This window comes from Lonchura striata, chromosome 11 (genome assembly GCF_046129695.1).
Source record: "Lonchura striata isolate bLonStr1 chromosome 11, bLonStr1.mat, whole genome shotgun sequence".
Lineage (NCBI taxonomy): Eukaryota > Metazoa > Chordata > Aves > Passeriformes > Estrildidae > Lonchura > Lonchura striata.
The window spans coordinates 8,047,461-8,066,608 of record NC_134613.1 but is presented as its reverse complement, the minus strand read 5'-3'; the positions used below and the strand labels follow the sequence as shown (position 1 = coordinate 8,066,608).

Below are 19,148 nucleotides of genomic sequence, written 5' to 3'. Positions count from 1 at the left end.
AGTGTGGTACAACTGGATGAGAGAACAGCTGTGATAGCAATTGACAATTTCTCTTTCTTTTAGGCTCTACAGGAGCAGCTGACGTCAGTTGTACAGGAAATTGGCCACCTCATTGATCCCATAGCCACTGCAGCTCGGGGAGAGGCAGCTCAGCTGGGGCACAAGGTACTGTGCTGCCATGACAAAGGCATTTGAAATCTTGGACAGCTGAATGTTAGCAAAGACCTCAATTTCATGGCAGTTTCTCTTCCTATGGGAGAGCAGAAGAACACATTTGTAATGAGAAAAAAACCTGAATTCTCAAATACTCTGAGCTAATACCAAACCTTTTTACAGGCCAGAGGAGAGATATTCTTATTGAGGTTTTTGTTTAGGGGCTTTGTGTAAGTGTATTCCTGTTTTACGGAGTGTAAGTAGAGTCAAATTCTTGCTTGTAGAATGTCTGTCCAAAAAAATAAATTTTAGAATGCACATACCAAAAGCATATTTACCATGGTTAGTATAAGATTTAGAAGTTTCTCACATAGCAAGTTCTCATCCTTTATATTCTTGAGAGTAAAAACTGCAGAAGCAACAAAGATTGAGAGGCTCCTCCCTTGCCCAGAGGAGATGCTTTTCAGGGATACTCTTGAATAGCCTGTGACTCCTGTGACAGTCTTGAACATGTAACCTCAAGGGACCATGTGCTTCTGGAGGAGGAGACACATGGCTTTGCACAGGAGTTGGACACTGAGGGGAGATACAATCCCTGGGCACATGATCCAGACCCAACCTGTACAGTGCAGAAGCATTGTGCTCCTTGAGCTAGCCCACATCCCAGTGGTGAACAGGGAATGTGTTTTCTGTTTCACCTGGGAAGTGTGGTTAATGGCTTCCTGGGGTTGTTCTGGCTTTCTTAGGTAACACAGCTGGCAAGTTACTTCGAACCCCTTGTTTTAGCTGCAGTTGGTGTGGCATCCAAGACACTGAATCATCAGCAACAGATGACTGTGTTGGACCAGACCAAGACTCTAGCAGAATCTGCCTTACAGATACTGTATGCTGCCAAAGAAGGGGGAGGAAACCCCAAGGTAAGTTGGTTGTGTGGCATTAAGGGTGAGCGAGAAAGGCAAGTATGGTAGAAAACCCAGCATGTACCTGCTGTACAGTCAAGGGATATGTTTGCAGACAAAGTGCCAGTGACAGCTCTCATGATGTCTCCTGAGAGTGAACAAACATTTCTCCAAGACAGGATTCCAGTCTTCTCACAGCATCATCTCAGGGGACACAAAGTCAGGGTATTGACAGCAGCAATCCAGGCTCTCATAGAAAAAGCAAATGGTTAAAAACCAGGGCTTGTCTGGTGCATGGCCCAGTGGGATGGGAACCCCTGCCAGGCAAGAACAGCATTGCACAATCATTCATAACTCAGGTGCAATTTGTGCCTTACAGAGAGCTGCCATCTTTAGAGACTGTGGCACCTGAGGCTGAAAGTGTTGTGTGCCACAGCTCCTTGTAGGAGTTAAGTTCTGTTCTGTCTGCTTTGCTGCAGTGCTTTTCTTGTCATCTTTGCCAAGAAGTGTTAATTTCAGTGCCTTTACTGTTTTAATTTCTTACGCTTCTGATTCACACATTGTTTTGCAAAGAGAACATCCTGTGACTATCTTGGTTTTCTTTCTGTGTCCTCCAGGCATCTCATACTCATGATGCCATCACTGAGGCTGCACAGTTGATGAAGGAGGCTGTGGATGACATCATGGTCACTTTAAATGAAGCTGCAAGTGAGGTTGGGATGGTTGGAGGTATGGTGGACTCAATTGCAGAGGCAATGACCAAGGTAAGCATAGAAGTTGATCCCTTTCTCATTTTGTGCTTGAAAGCTGAAACACATTGCAGAGCTTTGGACAAACTGGTGCTGATTTAGTGGTCAGTCATGAAATGTTGTCACAGGAAACCTGAAGATTATTTGATTCTGCATAGTGTAAAATAAAACAGATGTGGGCCATGGTGCTCACATTTCCAACCTACATGGTACTGGTCACTAGAATTCCTACAAAATAGTTTGTTCAGTAATATTCTGGCATTTAACTATCATCTTAGGTCAAGTGACCTCTTGTTTTTGCTTCCTTTTTTCCCCTTATCTTTTATGTTAGTCTCTTAAATGAACAGCAAGCCAACCTTGAAGTAAGTTACCTTCAGAGATGATGTCAAAGCCTGAAATGCTCTGCTATACTTTGTAATGCATTCTACTGAAGATGTATAGTTGCAAAGTGTACATAAATTCAATCCAAATATTTGGGTCTTCCTATCCTGACTTAAAGATTGAAGACTTTACCACATAAAGAAGTCTTACCTTATCTTCTGTCATGAACGTTTTGATTTGTGACTGTTGCACCTTCCTTTGTCTATTAGCTGAGAAGAGCTGATTGTTTGACCTTGCATGAGGAGCAAACCTCATGTTCAAAAACTGTACTTTGCACTGTATATTCTCTGCATCTTCCATACTTATAACCTGCTGAGCTTCTTTGTACATCCTGGTGCCCTATCTTCACATGTGTATCTTGAGAGAGAGGAGATCATAGAATTGAATATATATTGCCTGTAAAGTATGCTGTTTATTGTGACTTACTAATGCTGTGTTGTTCTCTCTGTCTAACAGTTGGATGAAGGTACACCTCCAGATCCAAAAGGAACATTTGTGGATTATCAGACCACTGTGGTGAAATATTCTAAAGCCATTGCTGTTACAGCACAGGAAATGGTAAGAAATTACCTAAACAGGGTCCAAACTCTGTGTACATAAGGAACATGGAATTGTTTGCGCAGTGTTGAGACATTCTTGATCATCAAATTTTTAATAACTTTATCTCTTTTGGGGTAATGGAGCAAAAGGAGTTAGGATCTTGTCAATTTAACTTTTGCATCTTAGTGGTGTGATCATGGAGAGGTCCTCTACAAGAGGAATGCTGGATTGTATTATGGCTGTTCTGTACAAAAGCTTTTTATTTGGCTCATTTTTGAGGAGAAATAAAAGGAAAACCACATGCTTTTTCATCAGCCCATTTAACTGGGCTGAAATGCCACTTTTTGTTTATCAATGACTGTGATACTTTTTCCCACTTACTGTTTCATGTAGCCAGTGAAATAACATCAGTGTTTTCAGAGCACTATATTACTTAATGTATGAATGCAGATCAACATCCCATACTGTCCTTTTCTTTCATTTCTATGACTCACCTGGGTTTAAAAAAAGAAAAAAGTGACATCTGTTGAATTGAGATTTTTCTTGACTTCTTTCACAGTAATGCATAATGTATCTTCCCTTGGAACAGTACAGAGGTTGCTAATTTGTTCTTGAGAGAGTTGAGGTAACTGTTCATGAGCGCTACAGACAGGATTTTTCACAGAGTCAATTGCTTTTGCAGCCAAGACAGGTCCATGATTCTGCTATCTATGACAGTAGAAATTTGTCTAAAACTAGTTTTGTCCCAGGGATGGACCTCTGTTGCTTTTGAGCAACATTAACTTGAGACAGAAGAACTATCTCTGTTAAGAGGTAGGAATTTTCTGAAGAGAGATTCAGTTATTTGTACTGACATTGTACTGAGACATTCTGTGTCATCCTGCCTATTTCTTCTCCATCGTGTTCCCTCATCTGAGATGTGTTTTGCATTGGTCCTCAGATTTTTTCCATTTCCATGCTTCCACGTCTCAGCTGAGGCTGGTGGGGATTAGCTCACCTTTGACAAAATAAGGTGGCTATGACACACAAACCCCACTTTCCTTTGCAGTTTGAATAACTGTACCTAGCCAATGGCCCTTCTGTGTCAAAGAGTGAAGTATTGCCTCTAACTGCTGCTCTTGGATTCCTCTATCTGCAGCAACTGCCCAGTTGCCATGACTCTAATAAAGCATGTTTGCTTGAGTTTCCTCTGGAATTTTTGCTGGAGGACGTCCCTTCCATGGCAAGCGGATTATCTCATTTTATCAGCGTGGCCAAATAGATGGGTGTGCTTCTAATCTGGGGTGTATTAACAAGTTGTTCTCATGCCTGTCAATTTTCTGTTTCTCTTGCCTGTGTTCTTTTTTCAGATGACTAAGTCGGTTACTAACCCGGAGGAGCTGGGAGGACTTGCATCGCAAATGACCAATGACTATGGGCATTTGGCTCTCCAGGGCCGAATGGCTGCAGCTACGGCAGAACCAGAGGAGGTCTGCAGTTTTTAGACCTCTTTATTCTCTGTACACGGTGGTGTTAACAAGGGTGTTCTTTTACTGTGAAGAGCACAGTAAAGGTGACAAGCCTTGTTATAAGAATTGCCCACAGAAACCCTTTGTCAAAATCTCTGGCTTTAGAAAGAAACAGCTTGGGATAAAAGTGGATCATTCCACAGACCACAACGAAACCTCCTAAATCACTTGGGACTTTCACTTACAGGCAACTTGCAAATACAAAGAAAACTCTTAAAACTTTTAACATGTTACTGTGTGGCTTTCCTTCAATCTTGCATGTTTTAAAAAGCTACAAATATTTATATTCCTTTTTTGTCTTGCCTGTAAGTGATTTTAAGTATAATTTGCTATCCTGAAAGTGAGATTCATGCAAGGAATTGGAATGTGATGTGGGAGAAGTATCTAAGACTTGCCTCATGCTAAGTGAGGAGGATGGGCTGTTCACCTCAGTTGCATTAACCTGTTGTGGGAGTTGCTGCATCTTCTCTGAGCACAGCTGCACAGCCCTTTCATCCCTCTCTTCTTACTGGAGCATAGGAGAACTTTGTCAGGATGGGGTAGAGGGGGTCTTACCTTCTCCGGATGTATCAGATTATCTACATAAAAGTCCTTTAAAGAGTTTTTGATTTTGTGCTTACACATCCTGCTGATACACTTACTTTAATGTTTTGTGCTCAGTAGTATGTGAAAAGCAATGTCTTGCACTTGGCTCAATACTGTTAAATCAAATTACCATTTCTGCATGTTACTTTGTGCCTGAGGTTAAAGTAAGTCCGTTTGTGATACTAATGGCTGTGATTCCTGCTCATGTATTAATCCCAAATCACACCAGAATGAGGGCATATATGCAGGGACTAGAGCTACCATGTTTCAAAACAGGGACCACACATCCTAGGATGTAGGATTATTAATAAATCAGAAGCAGTAATAGCACAATTTTCCCCATTTCAGTGCTTCACATGGATGTGATTTATTCTGGAGAATGAAGACTGTGCAAGGTTCAAAACCAAGCAAAGAGAATCACATACTTACTTATTTTTGACCCGGTTTCAGCAGTGAACAGTGTTGTGTGCTTTTTACCTGTTCCACATACCTCGAGTACAGCTGATGCTGACAGGCAGTTCTGGATGATGCAGTAGTGTTGTTTAAATGTCAAGTTGTGTGTGCTTGAATTATGTCTCTTGGACTCGGTTACCTGCCCTACCCCTTCTCTTTCACGGACTCTGGGTTATTCCTGCCCTGTTTCATCGGGGAGCCTTTTATAGGGTTGTGCTTCATCTGTAGATGGAATTACATCTGTGGGGTTTTTTTCTGATCTTTGGAGAGGATATAGTGGTGAGCAGAATATTGGTATTCACCAGAGAGATGGTGTCCATTTCTGTCGACACAGTGTACCAGTATGACGTTTATTTATTTGCTTTCTTCTTTCTTCCTTTTTCCCCTGTGCCTTCTTTGCCATCTAGATCGGGTTCCAGATCAGGACTCGAGTGCAGGAACTTGGCCATGGGTGTATCTTTCTTGTGCAAAAAGCTGGAGCTCTCCAGATTTGCCCTACAGACAGCTACACCAAAAGGGAGTTGATAGAATGTGCTCGTGCTGTCACAGAAAAGGTAAGATGGCTTTCCTTGTTACCCCACAGCTGTTTGTCTACCCAGCTTCCACTGGGAGTAAACCAGTCCAACTGGATTCAGGAAACTGTTTCTTTTAACTTTGCATTGTAGTACTGAATAGTGTCTGAATTACCCAAAGGTCTTGCTTCCTTCAAGCATTTGGTGTTTGTGTGCTGGATTAGCCCATGATTAGTCCTTCCTCAGGCCTTGCAATAAAACTTCAACCTCCTGTCAGAGGGAGATTGGTCCAAAACAATAACCTAATGTGTGAGATGGCTCTTGTGCCTTATGAGGCATTCCCTGGCCACAGTTACTGTGAGGTTGGTCAGTGTAATGTGGTTTCATGCAGCAATGTCCCCTCGTTTTAGGACAGAAATAACTGCCTAGAACTGCATCTTGAGACTTGGGCTTCTTGTTCCTTGGAAACATCCCCTTCAAGTAAATAGCCTGGGTAGTTTTGTTGAACATTTTTGATGGCATCTCTCTCCTTTTATTGGACATGAACATTGAGAGTTGGTGCCAGCAGTTTTCAGATCTCACCAAGTGCCATTGGCTCAGCCTGTGTTTATGTGCTCTCAGCTGTACCAGTTTGATGATGTATCCCAGGAGTAGTAACAATTCCAAATTTAGACAGGGGTAGACAGTACCTTGTAATTAAAGCTGATAAAGGGAGTAGTAATGATTCACAGGACCAACTTGCTTTCGATGACCGCCCTGTTGCTTTTTGCTGTTTCTAGGTCTCCTTGGTTTTATCTGCCCTCCAGGCAGGTAACAAAGGCACACAAGCCTGTATTACTGCAGCCAGTGCTGTGTCTGGGATAATTGCAGATCTGGATACCACTATAATGTTTGCTACTGCTGGAACACTTAATGCTGAGAACAATGAATCATTTGCAGATCACAGGTCAGTGTTGCTGAAAAAAATAGAAGACGCATGTCCAGGGGGACAGTGGAACTGGCAGAAGAGACTGGGACATGGAGATAAATTTTTACCATTTTTGATTCCTGTGAATGAAATTGAATGAGGCAGGGCAGTGAGAAGAATAGGAAATCTGGGATTTGATTTGTTTGTGAACTGCATACTCAAAATTATTTCTTCTTTTACCCAGATGTTGCTTTGGATTTGTTGTCCTGGCATGTCTAAACACAGATATGGGTGGGAAGGGGTGGGGAACCCTGACCAAGACTCGTGGGTGTTCCTGGAGCCATTCTTCCTTCTACCTTCCTCACCTGTGATTACTTTAGTTTTTCTTACAATATGCTGATTATTATGGATGCTCAACAGCTGGTACTTTTCTCACAGCATGGCCAGATTTTCTTCTAGTATTCAGATACAATGCTCTCTGATGCTACTGCCCAATCACTTTCTTTTCAAGATGGGCTCATTTTATTACACTGCCCTGCATTCACCCTAAATGCTCTGCTGCTGTTTTAGTAGTTGTCTTTTGGTTTGTTTTTTTTTAAACTTACACTCCTGGTCTGTGTTATGTTATGAATGGACACTGGTATGATGATTTAGATCAGCTCTTTCATGTAGTTGTTAGTCACCATAACACTAGAAAACACATTTTCCCCCTTTTCTCCTTTTCCGCTTCTTCCCTGCTTCCTCTTCTTTTGCTACAGGGAAAATATCCTGAAAACAGCAAAAGCTTTAGTTGAAGACACAAAATTGTTGGTTTCTGGTGCTGCCTCAAGTCAGGACAAACTGGCCCAAGCAGCTCAGTCATCAGCTAACACCATCACTCAGCTTGCTGAAGTAGTAAAATTGGGAGCAGCTAGCTTGGGGTCTGATGATCCTGAAACACAGGTGAGATGTTTTAAGATTTTCTGATACTCTTACAGAGAACAGTTTTCATTTGGTAGAATTTTGTGTGGTTTAACGCTTTTAAGCAATGCAACATTGTTCATCTCCTCTGGGATTTTTCTGGATTTACTCAGATATCACTTGTTTAGAATACAGTCAAAAGGCTCAAGCATTGAGTAGAACTACTCAGGCCTTTGTGTAACCCTTCTGCTTTCATTTCACTGCTATGTTCCAGCTGGGATACTTCTGGCAAAGTATTTGGTTCATTTTTGCTAACTTGTGATAGGAACTCTGGCTCATCGTGTTTTTATTCTGAAGAGCTTGCAGATCTTTAAAGCTGCCCATCCAGCTTATGTCTGCACTGTGCTGGGTATTATTTGTGTAGGCTGACAAAGTCTTGCCATTCTCCAGCTATATGTGTCTTACTTTTCAATTAACTCTACAGCTTTTTCATGTGCATTATCCCTAATAGTCAGATTTTTTTTTTTGTTTGGATCTCAGTGAAATGGAGGCAGGCGAGCGTATTGCAGATGTTTGAAAAAGACATTGATTGTTTAACTCTGTTCTAAAAATCACACCCTCATGCAGACACACTTTATTGCCTGAGCCTTATAGCTGTTTCTCATTCCATAGGTTGTTCTGATCAATGCTATCAAGGATGTTGCAAAGGCTCTTTCTGATCTCATTGGTGCTACCAAAGGAGCTGCCAGCAAACCAGCAGATGATCCATCCATGTATCAGCTAAAAGGTGCTGCCAAGGTAAAACCTTAAATTTTGTTTGCAGGTGGCTGTGCAATCACATTTGATAAACATGTGGAACTTTAACTTCAACAATTTCTGATTGCCTGAAAACTCCTTTATTTGTTTAATTATCATGGTATCATGGCCAACACAAGAGTTGGTATTTAGTTCTGTAACAAGTAGAATCCATGAAGTCTCTTAGGTCCTATTAGAAATAACAATGCTTCCCAGCTTGCCTTGCTTCATACCCTGCCATCTCTGAAAGCAGGAGGAAGGATTCACATGTTATTGTTTTCGCTTCTTCTTCAGGTGATGGTAACAAATGTCACATCCCTCTTGAAGACTGTTAAAGCAGTAGAAGATGAAGCTACTCGAGGGACGAGAGCCCTTGAGGCCACAATTGAGTACATCAAACAGGAGCTCACGGTACAGAACTAAATTCCTGTAGTGGGTTTTGCAACTTATACAAAGCTGGGAGCAACTGCTTCCTTTTTCTTTAGACCTTCAACTTTCAGTACAGATATTGTTTTCTGATCTGATGCTGTTCACTTTTTTTTGATCCTGGCTTTGGTAGTGTCTCCTCAACATCACTCTTATACTGTGTCTGCCGTTCAAACTTGTTTCTATTTTTCCCTTATTATAAAATTATTGTACCTGTGACACATGGCCTGCTATTGATATCCTGTGTACATAGGAGTTAATAATTTTTAATAGTGTGGAACTCTCTTTCACAAGTTACTGTTGTGTTTCCTCATGAAGGCCTGGCTGTTATATCCCCTCCTGTAACTCTGAGCTAAAACCTGTTCACATCTGTCATTGGAGGATTGTGCATTATCACATCTTTCTCAGTTTGCTTTGTCTATTTGAAATGTCCCTCTTGCTTTTGTCAGCACTGCTGAGGGATGGACCTCTGGTTGTGATGCTGTAATCTCATTCATGGGGAGAGGGTGGCACATAGGTACTCAAGAAAATGTGTCAGGCTTGATCTGGAATTCCAGGGGCTGACTGAGAAACACTGAAGGATGTCTTCACACATATAAGTAGAATTCATTTTTTTGAAATTGCTTCTATTTCCGGAGAGAGAAAGTGAAAAACTGATTAACCGGGAGCACAGGATAGACCAGGCTCATTTTTGTCCAGACATTTGCATTCTGAAACCACCGGCCTGCTTAGCTTGCATTGTGTGTGGTCAAGAAACCCGATTAATTGTGCACTCCAAATTGTCCCTGCACAGTAAAAGAATGGCAAGCTAATACAGACTATACATTAAAAGAATGGCAAGCAAATACAGACTAAAACTCAGGAAAAGAAAATATGCAATCAAAATCAGGTTGCACAGCTTGTTACCTGCATCTTCCCACAGTTCCTGTATTCCAGAATTTGTGTTGTCAGGTAATTTGAACTATTTTCACATTATTCACCCTGCAAAATTCTGTCTTCAGGTTTCTAAGGGAGTCTAAATATAGCCAAAGAGAAAACGCTCCACCTCTGCTTTTTTAAGACACATTTGAATATTTTAGTGGTGATGTTCTCAGCCTCTACTGCTCTGTGCCAACAACCACTTGGTAGGGTCCAGCCTTTGCAGGGGAAGGATCTCCCCATGTAAGTAGACCAGCCTAAACAGCACTCAGGATGAGAAAAGAATATAATGAAAGGAACAGTAATTCTTTTCACCTGGTAAGGCTCTGAACAGCTGCCTGTAACTATCTTGTGGGTAGTTAAATGCAGATGAGATTAATGGGTAACCTTTTTTATTGTCTTCTTCCCTCAGCTTATTGTTCCTCTCTGTAGGTGAGCAGGCTTATCAGATCCAGGCCTGTGACAAGCAGGAATTATATCCAAGTACTCCAGATATGTTTCTAATTTCCTGCTGTTCGAAGGCTGCTTCCGTTTGCTGTCTCTTTCTCATGGCTGTTCTGCTTTGACTTGACTGGTACCAGACTCTTCTGCTTTCACTTTTAGGTGTTCCAGTCAAGCGAGGTTCCAGAGAAGACATCATCACCTGAAGAATCAATCCGGATGACGAAAGGAATCACCATGGCAACTGCCAAAGCTGTTGCAGCTGGGAACTCATGCAGGCAGGAGGATGTGATTGCTACAGCAAATCTGAGCCGCAAAGCAGTAGCTGACATGCTAACAGCTTGTAAGGTAAAGATTCCCTTCCTTGCCTGAGATTGATCTTTTTGTGTTTGTGTGCCTCTAAATCCATAGAACATTATATATTTTCAGTTTTCTGCTTTTCATATGAGAAAGTTAAGATCATTTTAAGGGAACCTCTCTAAGAAAGGATTTTTTGTGCCATGCACACAAAAAAACCCCAGCACTGATATTCACTGTTTTCTTTTTGTGAAAATGAGGAATTTTATTTGAGCTGAATTTTCCTGGTTTCCAGTCAGAAGACAAACAATTTGTGCAAGTAGTAGAATATACACATATTCCTGTGGTCACAAATATAATTTCAATATTCCTAGAACAGTGAAAGGATGGGTGAAAGGAATCCCTTTGACCTATCTTTAGTAGTTCTTTTCCCCCTGACTAAATCTGTTGGTTTGCTCAATTTCTTTTGTACTTTTCAAAAATGTGTGCAACTTTTATTGTGAATTTTTTATAAAAATAGCTGTAGACCTATGAAAACAGTGTAGCTCTATTTTCTACACTGTATGCTGCATAAATGACTGTTAAGCCATTTGGCCTTGTTCTGATGATAAAAAAATCTAGACATAAATGGTTAAAAAATGTGATTATGAAGATCTCCTTCCTTTTCATTTTCAGTAGTGACTGTAGTAGTAAACTGCCTTTGCCTATAAATCATAGTTATTTACTTTTACCTTTCCATGTATGGAAGGTGACAGTGAAATAATGGTGCTCTCTTAGAGAATTGCTTTTGGTGTTTTTAAATGCAGCTTCACCCTCTGTGTGGTGTCTGATTTTCAGTATCTGGTCAAATCCGAACTGCATCAGTCCCAGACTGAATTTTAGCCTAATACTGCCCAAACAGAAGGGTCATGTTTGTTTTAAAAATTATTCTCTTTCAAATGTGCAAGTTCTGATTTAGAACTGCCTTTCTACAAAACCATTGAATGAAACTTTTTACATTGACTTAGTTTTGTAGCAGGTTTTTTAGTGTATAACTATTCTTCACCATTTTGCATGCTTTAGATTTTGATTTATCTTTCCAAACAGACAGCAAATTCTCAGGAACAGAATCCTCTGGTTTTAGTAATGTTATAAAACACTTCCATGCAGTCACAGCCCAGTACGTACTTTTGAACATCTATTTATAAACATTCCTGTTTATGTTTACATTTGCTCACAGTTGATTTTATAATTTAAGTGGTTTGTGCATTGTAAGTAGCAAGTGGCTGACAGGATGAAACTCCCTGTCAAAACCTGTAGAGGTCTGGGATGCTGGAAAAGCCTTTGTGATATCCCAGAGAATTGCTTTCACAAAGGAAGGAGTCTTCAGAAAGAGAAGGGCTGGGAATCATTTTACTTGCTGTAATGATACAGTGCCAAGGCCCTAGATCTAGTCTACTTTCTTAAGACCAAGAGCATTTTGGACAAACAAGAATAAAAGTCTCCAAGAATACTAACTTTATGCGTTATCTAAAATGTGTGAGAAAATAACTATATCATTTAAGAAATATTTTAAATGCACAGTTTTAATCAGACTTGATTTATAAAATCTTGTTCCTACAAATTTTGCTCAGAGTCTTAGGAATCTTATACCATTAATTCTACAGATTGATTACTGGATGTGGCATTTCCATGATAATCCACATTCTTTGAATTTTGATGATAGGAACCAGCAATCTTAGCCCTGCTATGCTGTAAATGCTGTGTGATGCAATGGGACTTGGGTTTTGTGATATTTGACAAACACTGGAGGGGTTTTATAGTGATATTAAGGTATTTTGTAGAAATAGCACTGATAGATTATCAGATCTTTATGTTCTTTGAGCCAAGACAAAAGTGCATGTGTATGATCTAGGGTAGAATTGTACAGAACATAGCTCCGACTTCCCCAGTGTCAGGAATTTGAATGCAAGCTCTATCTAATTGTCTGTTGCCTAAGGAATGTAGTATAAGGAGTTTGAATTAACAGTTATGTAGATGCCTGTGCTTGGTCTGCTGTAGATGAATTTACAGTGCTCATTACTAATTCATACTGTTCTTATGAGCAGATGCCATTTCAAAAGACAATAAGGATGCTTTATTGTGGGATGTACTGAGACAACTCTCACTAAAGTCGTGGAGATGCTGTAATTTATTGAATGTTAGAGCAGGCTCTAAGATAACAATTTCTTCTTTTTTATTACGTCTTTGTATAAAATGATGCCATAATTAACCTGTGTGCAGTATCACTATCTATATATCACAGTATCACTTCGGCAGTAGTTGCTGTTGGAAAGGAAGCAGATATGAAAGGCAGCAATGGAAGTGAGCAATCACTTTGATCATTCCACAGGTAGTAGATAGAGAGAAACAACTTGTCACCTTTTCTCAGCACTGGTTGGGCTGCTGCTGGTGGCACTGGAGGGAGCTAAGCAGAGCACTGAATGGAGCACAGGCCCTGGGAGGAGATCCAGCCCAGCTGTGGTCCAGCCAGGGAAGAGACAGCTCCAGGGGGAGCTCACAGCAGCCCCCCCACACCTTCCTCCACAAGGCACCAGTGGTGCTGATGGGGCAGGAGTTGTACTAGAGGCAGGTACTGCTGGCTGCCTTACTGCTGGGAAAGCATGTGGAGAGAAAAGGAGGGCTGACAGTGAAGGAAGCCTCAGCATGAAGAAACAAATGTGTGTTCTGGTTCTTCAGACACATTTCAGTTTGAGATGCTTGGGCGGACCTTCTGCCCAGGACTGGAGGAGAAGACATTTCTCTTGCGAGTCCTGACTGGTGCAGTAAGATGTTTGGATGTTCCTGGGTTACAGAAATTATTTCCTAAAATTACTTCTCTCACCTCTTTAGGCTGCTGTGAAGTATATAGAATTTATACTGAACCTTTAAAATCTCCCAGAATACTCTGATAGCAGTCTTGGCTACATATGCAAAACACAGAAGGAACTTTATACTTTCCTCCTGCAGATGCTTACTCTAACTCCCTGTGTTACAGTAATATTTAAGTGCAGAAGACACATTTTAGGATGCTTTACAATATATGTATAAGAACACTCAGGGGCCCTTTGCCCTGTTTAAAAAATTAAAAAAAAAAAACAAAAAACTGTTCTGAACTCTTCAGATTTCAGCAGCTGGTTTGAAGTATGCTGAAGATGAGGAAAATCAGTCCTGTTCCTGCCATCTCCATCCCCTCAGCCAGGGTGTTGGTGGGATGAGGAGGGGGAGCCCGCTCCGTTTCTGTGCTCTGCTCATCCCGAGCTTCCCTGCAGAGGGAGCCCAGAGACCAGCGCCTGCCCTGGCTCGGGATCTTGCGGGCTGCAGGAAGGGCCGAAAATAAGTGAGCCGTGAGATAATCCCCCATCTCAACGCGAGATAAGAGGCTGCAGGAATGGAAGGAGCTGTTCTGCGAGAGGAAGTGCTATGCGTTTTGGGAACTTCCACTTGGCAACAAGTGGTACTTCTGCTCGATAAAAAAGTTCCCTAGAAGTTTATTGTAGAAAATACGAGGCTTGAAGAGGCTGCAGGTTTCACTTTTTATTAAAAATAAAATGGTTTAATTAGTCGGGCTTATATTACATGCCAGACATTACACTTAGTGGAAATCCTTACAAAGGCCTGACTCTGCTGCAGCTTCTCTCTGTGTTTAAACAGATGGTTCCAGCACTGCTATTGCTGTGTTAAATCTCTCTGTCAAGCTAACACCATTAACGAGCTTTTACAGAACTGGAGCACTGCTGCTCTTCCAGCACCATTTGCTTACAGCAGAAATGGCTGGCCTTAAGCTCAAATGTCCTTTGCACACTCTAAAAAAATCTCCTCCCTTCTCTTTCCCCCATCTCTGTGTGCTGATCTTCACTTGTGGGAGCCATTTTGGATATTAATATTGTTTTGCCTTCTCAGCAAGCATCATATCACCCAGATGTGAGTGAAGAAGTTCGGGAGAGAGCCCTGCGCTTTGGAACAGAATGTACCCTGGGATACTTGGAACTCCTGGAGCATGTTCTCCTGGTAAGGAGTCATCTGCATGCATATAGTGCATTGCTTCCAAGGAGAGTCATCTCCCTGCCCTCTTTCTATAGTGACTGCTAGTGACACATTTTTATCAGTTTGTCACAAGGTTATGAAGTTTTGTTGTCAAAGAAAGCTAAAGGAAACTCAAAACTTCAGCTCAAACTGTGAGACAGAAGGAATACTGGAGTACTTAAATGGAGCTGTGTTCTGGATCAGATTGGAAGCAGTACAGATCTGAACCTAAAAAAGGTCCCTGACAAAGAAATTTTTAAGCCCACAATAAACACTAGACATATGAGACACAGGCCTGTCTCCCAGACTGAAGAGGTTGCACAATCTTTATTGAAAGCATTGTTACATGCCTCTCACAGCCACACCTACTCCAAGCCATCCCAAAATCCCCAGCCAGCACTGCCTCACAAAGAACTCTCCAACACATCAGACATGGCACCCCCAAAGCTCTGCATAAAAATTCTACACTCAAATCCAAACTCATGAATCCTGCTATCAGTGGGCTTTGCTTAACCATACATAATTATCATGTAATATATTAGTTATCCTATAATATTTGTTCTTCTGTTCCTATTACTTTTGTAGGAAGCAATAAGATGTGTTTGAACTAATATTTATGAGATATTGAAGTCTCTGGAGAAGACTTAAATCAGCAATCAGCTTCATGGATGACCAGCAGTTTCTTTTAGGTCACTCTCAGCTGACACATTGAAGTATCTGAAACTGAAATTTGCAGCCATAGCTGCAGAATAGCAAACCCAAATCAGTTTTTCTGCTGAGAACATCTGCTGCATCTACTCACTGACACTTATATATAAAGTAAAAGTACAGTCACAGTTGTGCTTGCCACTAGCAGGTAAAATAGTTTTTAAAAAATGGAATTTGCTAATGGAATTCTTAGAGCTGTATTGCAGTAAGTGATTTAGCATTAGATGTCTGATCCATTTTTAGTTTAGAGGACTGTGAGGAATTTTTCAGATTTGACCCCTAGAATGCTGGCAGTATGTGTTTCAAACTAAGTACCAGAACAGACCAAAAACTTAAATCAATTCTTGCTCATTTTATTTGTCTCTCTGCTAAGTCAAGAGCCTGTTACTTCAATAAAATGGAATATGCCTTTCTTACTGTAGGCCTCTTTATTTTCAGTGCCCTAAAGCCACAAGCAAGTTCTGCCCCCTTGTACCACTCCCTGTCCCTTCCCCAGTGTTTGCTGCTTTAGAAAACTCTGGTGGTTTAGAACCCCTAGCTCTGCAATCTCATTTAATTTATAACCTCCAGAAATGCAGATCATGTGGGATTAGCAATCTCTCATTGGTCCATCTGGCACCCTGTGACACAGCTGTCAGGAAGTTCAGTTACACCCTCAATGGTCAGGCTAGGCATGCTTGCATGGGTGCCTCAACACAGGGGTGCCAAGGGGTATTCAGCAGCCATATTTCTTTGAAAATGGTACTTGTTAGGTGCAAGAATTGTCAGATGCAGTATCTAAAATTTCTCAAGCCAGTGTATTAACTTGTGTAGAGGTTGCATTGGGCAAGTGACTTGTTTGTTCAAAGGACTATTCCACTAATCACCTAGCTAGGGGTAGGGCCAGGAACACACTAATTCCAGCTGTATGGCCTGCACATCTTAGTAAAACTCCTTGCAGGATGTACTAGTGAGGTTCAAGACGAGCCTGCCCTCCTGCATATCCATTTGCTCCATCCTGTTTAGTATTGATCCATTCCGAGTTGAGGGGAAGTCTGGAGCTTTGGTTGTCCATGACTGCAGGGATGAAACTGCTGGCAGTTCTAAACTGGTTTTAAAACAACTCTGTTTTGGTTCTTTTCAGCCTAGTTTTAAAATTTGCTCAGTTTTTTCAATTCCAGTATTGTCAACACTAGTACAGATAGTACTAGTGTTACTGGAATAAAAAATGGCATTCTTTGTTATAGACCTGATTACATTTGTGTGGTTTTTTGACATTTTTGATTTTGACCTTTTTGCTTATATTTGGAAGATAATCCTTACGATGCTCAGTTTCTGCCGTTAGAAGAATGTATGCCATGTATAAATTTTGGTTATAACTGTGTTATTATATTTTGTTAGTGTTGCAGATTGTTTAGCTATTGAGGATTCATGTACTTGTGATTACTGTGGAAACTTGTTGACAGGAGGCCAGACACACATACGTCGATATGGCAGTTCCAGAGAGAGAATTCCTCTTGTAGCAGGGTTCTCATTAGGCAAATTTAGGAAAATAACATGGTTTAATTTATTTTGTCAAAATCAAATTGCATTTGACTGCAATATGGCAACAGTCTGGCAAAAAGATACAATCTGTTTTCAGTATGCACCTAGAGAGGCTTGCAGGGGAGTTTCTGAAAACATTAAGATGTACACCTGGATCTGACTTTCATGACTCAACCATTTGTTTTGCTCTTAAAGCTCTATCTATGTCTGTCACTCTTCCTCAGAAGGAGCTTTTGAGTATACATAAATCCAGAACTTAACATTTTTCTTTACAATATGTTAATTAAAAATGCATATGTTCCTGTTCAGGGAAAGAATTCAACTTCGCTCTTGGAGTGTCTTAGTGTTTTTCATTTGAAGAAGCAGAGTTTAATACTTGATGCAAATATAGTTCAGAGATGTTTTTCTTCTCTTTCTGTTTGAGAGTGTTGACATTTGCATTGTGTTCATCATCGCTGATCTTTTCAGAACAGGCAACTGGCACTTTCAGAACTCTGTAATTCTGTCCCTCAGAAATACGGATGAACCACTCTGTCAGTACTTCAAAATCACCTTCTCTCCAAGAGTGTGAAAAGACTGAGCTTGATGCAGAAGTATAATGACTAAAATGCCTGAGAACAGAGTGCTAAAGCTGCAGATTCCTCGCAGATACTCAAACGTGTGCCTCTGTTTTGGATAATTCTGTCCTAGATTTAGGATTGAGAACTTCCAACAACATTGTCAGTTCCTGTAGCTGTGCAAGGCAGTGCTACTTTCCTGGAGTACATCCAACACTGTAGTGTAAGCCTTTGGTCCTAGTGCTTCACTGACATTACAGTTGTCTTGCTGGGCTCTCAGACAATTACTATACAAAATAAATCTTTCACTAGAGTGCCTTGGGAATCTTCCAGCATTCTGGAATACTTACTAATGTGCATTCTCTTTCTCTAGATTCTTCAAAAAGCAACTCCAGAGCTAAAGCATCAGCTGGCCTCTTTCTCCAAGCGGGTTGCAGCTGCTGTCACAGAGCTTATCCAGTCAGCAGAAGCAATGAAGGGTGAGTTGGGAAGCTGGGCTGCCAGTGTGGTGTGCTCATTACTCCAGAGATGATGATCTGATATTCTGTGTGATATACACTGCAGGGTCTCCTCAGTTATTTCCTGCTGTTATCACTACATGATCCCTGGAAATGAAACTGAACTATAAGCAATTTTCATATGTGAGAATCCATTTTTTCTTTCCTCCTTCTCTCCTTATCTCCTAATATAGTTACTATTTCTCATAAAACAGTGATCTACATTATGCTATTTCCTGTTCAAGCAGCTTTATTGAATTCTTCAGTTTTTCCTGTGTTCTCTTATGTTTCAAAATTTCCATTTCCATTTGCTAACAAGGCAAGCCAATATCAGACCTCTTCTATTCCCTAGGTGTTTTTTAAAGATCTTTATATTATTCTCATCTTTGGACACATTTATTAATTTCTGGAAATTTTTGCATTTTAATTAATAGTCACTAAAATGAAAAAGCACTTCTTATTTCTTTTTTCACTTGCTGCCTGTAGAGAATGTCTTTAGTCACTTTAGAAGCTTTTTTTTTTTGTGGGAAGTAAAATGTTTTTTAACAATTCACAATTTTCTTTCCTTATTTTTATTAATAAATACGCAATAAAATTGTCTCCTAACAAATTTAACATGTAAATGTTTTAACCTTTGTGAAATGCCTTTTTTTGAAAAAGTAACAGCTACATTTTACAAATTTGGGGTTGTCTGTATTTGTACTTGCTACCTTCTTTTTTTTTTCCCATTTATCTGACAGTGTTAGGATTTAATATAGAACACCTTCATCCTGTACCGCCTTTGAGCTAAGAAATGGTTTTTAGGCCATGCCTTTAGAGGTTATTGACTACTTCTGGCTGTTTCATTGTTTTCCTCAATTCAGAAATGAATGCTTTCTTGTGGGTCTATCCTCTGCAACACTTTCTGAATCTTGTCATTCAGAGAATGGTTAGGAAATCAAAAATAATAATGCACTGACAGCTTCCAAAAATCTGAAACCACTTCCAGCCAAGTATTCATTTTGTGGATCTACAAAATTTCTTTGAGAAAAGAGAAATGCCAAAAAGTCAACAGCAAAAAATAGTTACCCCTCAGATGTGATACAGAAACTGCTTTGGCCTTTTCATCACTTCAGAAACACACTGCTAATGGTGTGCTTCCTTCAGTCAGTGCTAACTTCATCCCCAGCCACTGCCAGCAAACAGACTGCCAGGTCAGTGCAGGGGTGACTGCAAAGTGTGCTGGCAGTGAAGTGTTTGCTGTAGCCTGTTCTCTCTACCACTGTGTCAGTCTTCTCAATGTACCCTATGGTACATTGGTCAAGTTAGGAGCTGTCTGAGAGGACCTCTGATAAACACAAGTTGAATGACAGCT

The 19,148-nt window shown here is 40.6% G+C and overlaps 1 protein-coding gene across 7 annotated transcripts in view; it reads left to right on the top strand.

The window, feature by feature from the left end:
- TLN2 (talin 2) overlaps window positions 1-19,148 on the top strand; it is a 141,919-nt gene that overhangs the window by 107,187 nt on the left and 15,584 nt on the right. For all 7 annotated transcript variants that reach the window (XM_021554180.3, XM_021554185.3, XM_021554184.3 and 4 more), the window contains 13 exons: window positions 64-165; window positions 900-1,070; window positions 1,670-1,816; window positions 2,639-2,740; window positions 4,072-4,191; window positions 5,676-5,822; window positions 6,560-6,726; window positions 7,446-7,629; window positions 8,260-8,385; window positions 8,677-8,793; window positions 10,330-10,515; window positions 14,386-14,493; window positions 17,671-17,776. In XM_021554180.3, coding sequence (XP_021409855.2) covers window positions 64-165; window positions 900-1,070; window positions 1,670-1,816; window positions 2,639-2,740; window positions 4,072-4,191; window positions 5,676-5,822; window positions 6,560-6,726; window positions 7,446-7,629; window positions 8,260-8,385; window positions 8,677-8,793; window positions 10,330-10,515; window positions 14,386-14,493; window positions 17,671-17,776 — 1,783 coding nt within the window. The remainder of the gene's footprint in view (window positions 1-63; window positions 166-899; window positions 1,071-1,669; window positions 1,817-2,638; window positions 2,741-4,071; window positions 4,192-5,675; window positions 5,823-6,559; window positions 6,727-7,445; window positions 7,630-8,259; window positions 8,386-8,676; window positions 8,794-10,329; window positions 10,516-14,385; window positions 14,494-17,670; window positions 17,777-19,148) is intronic.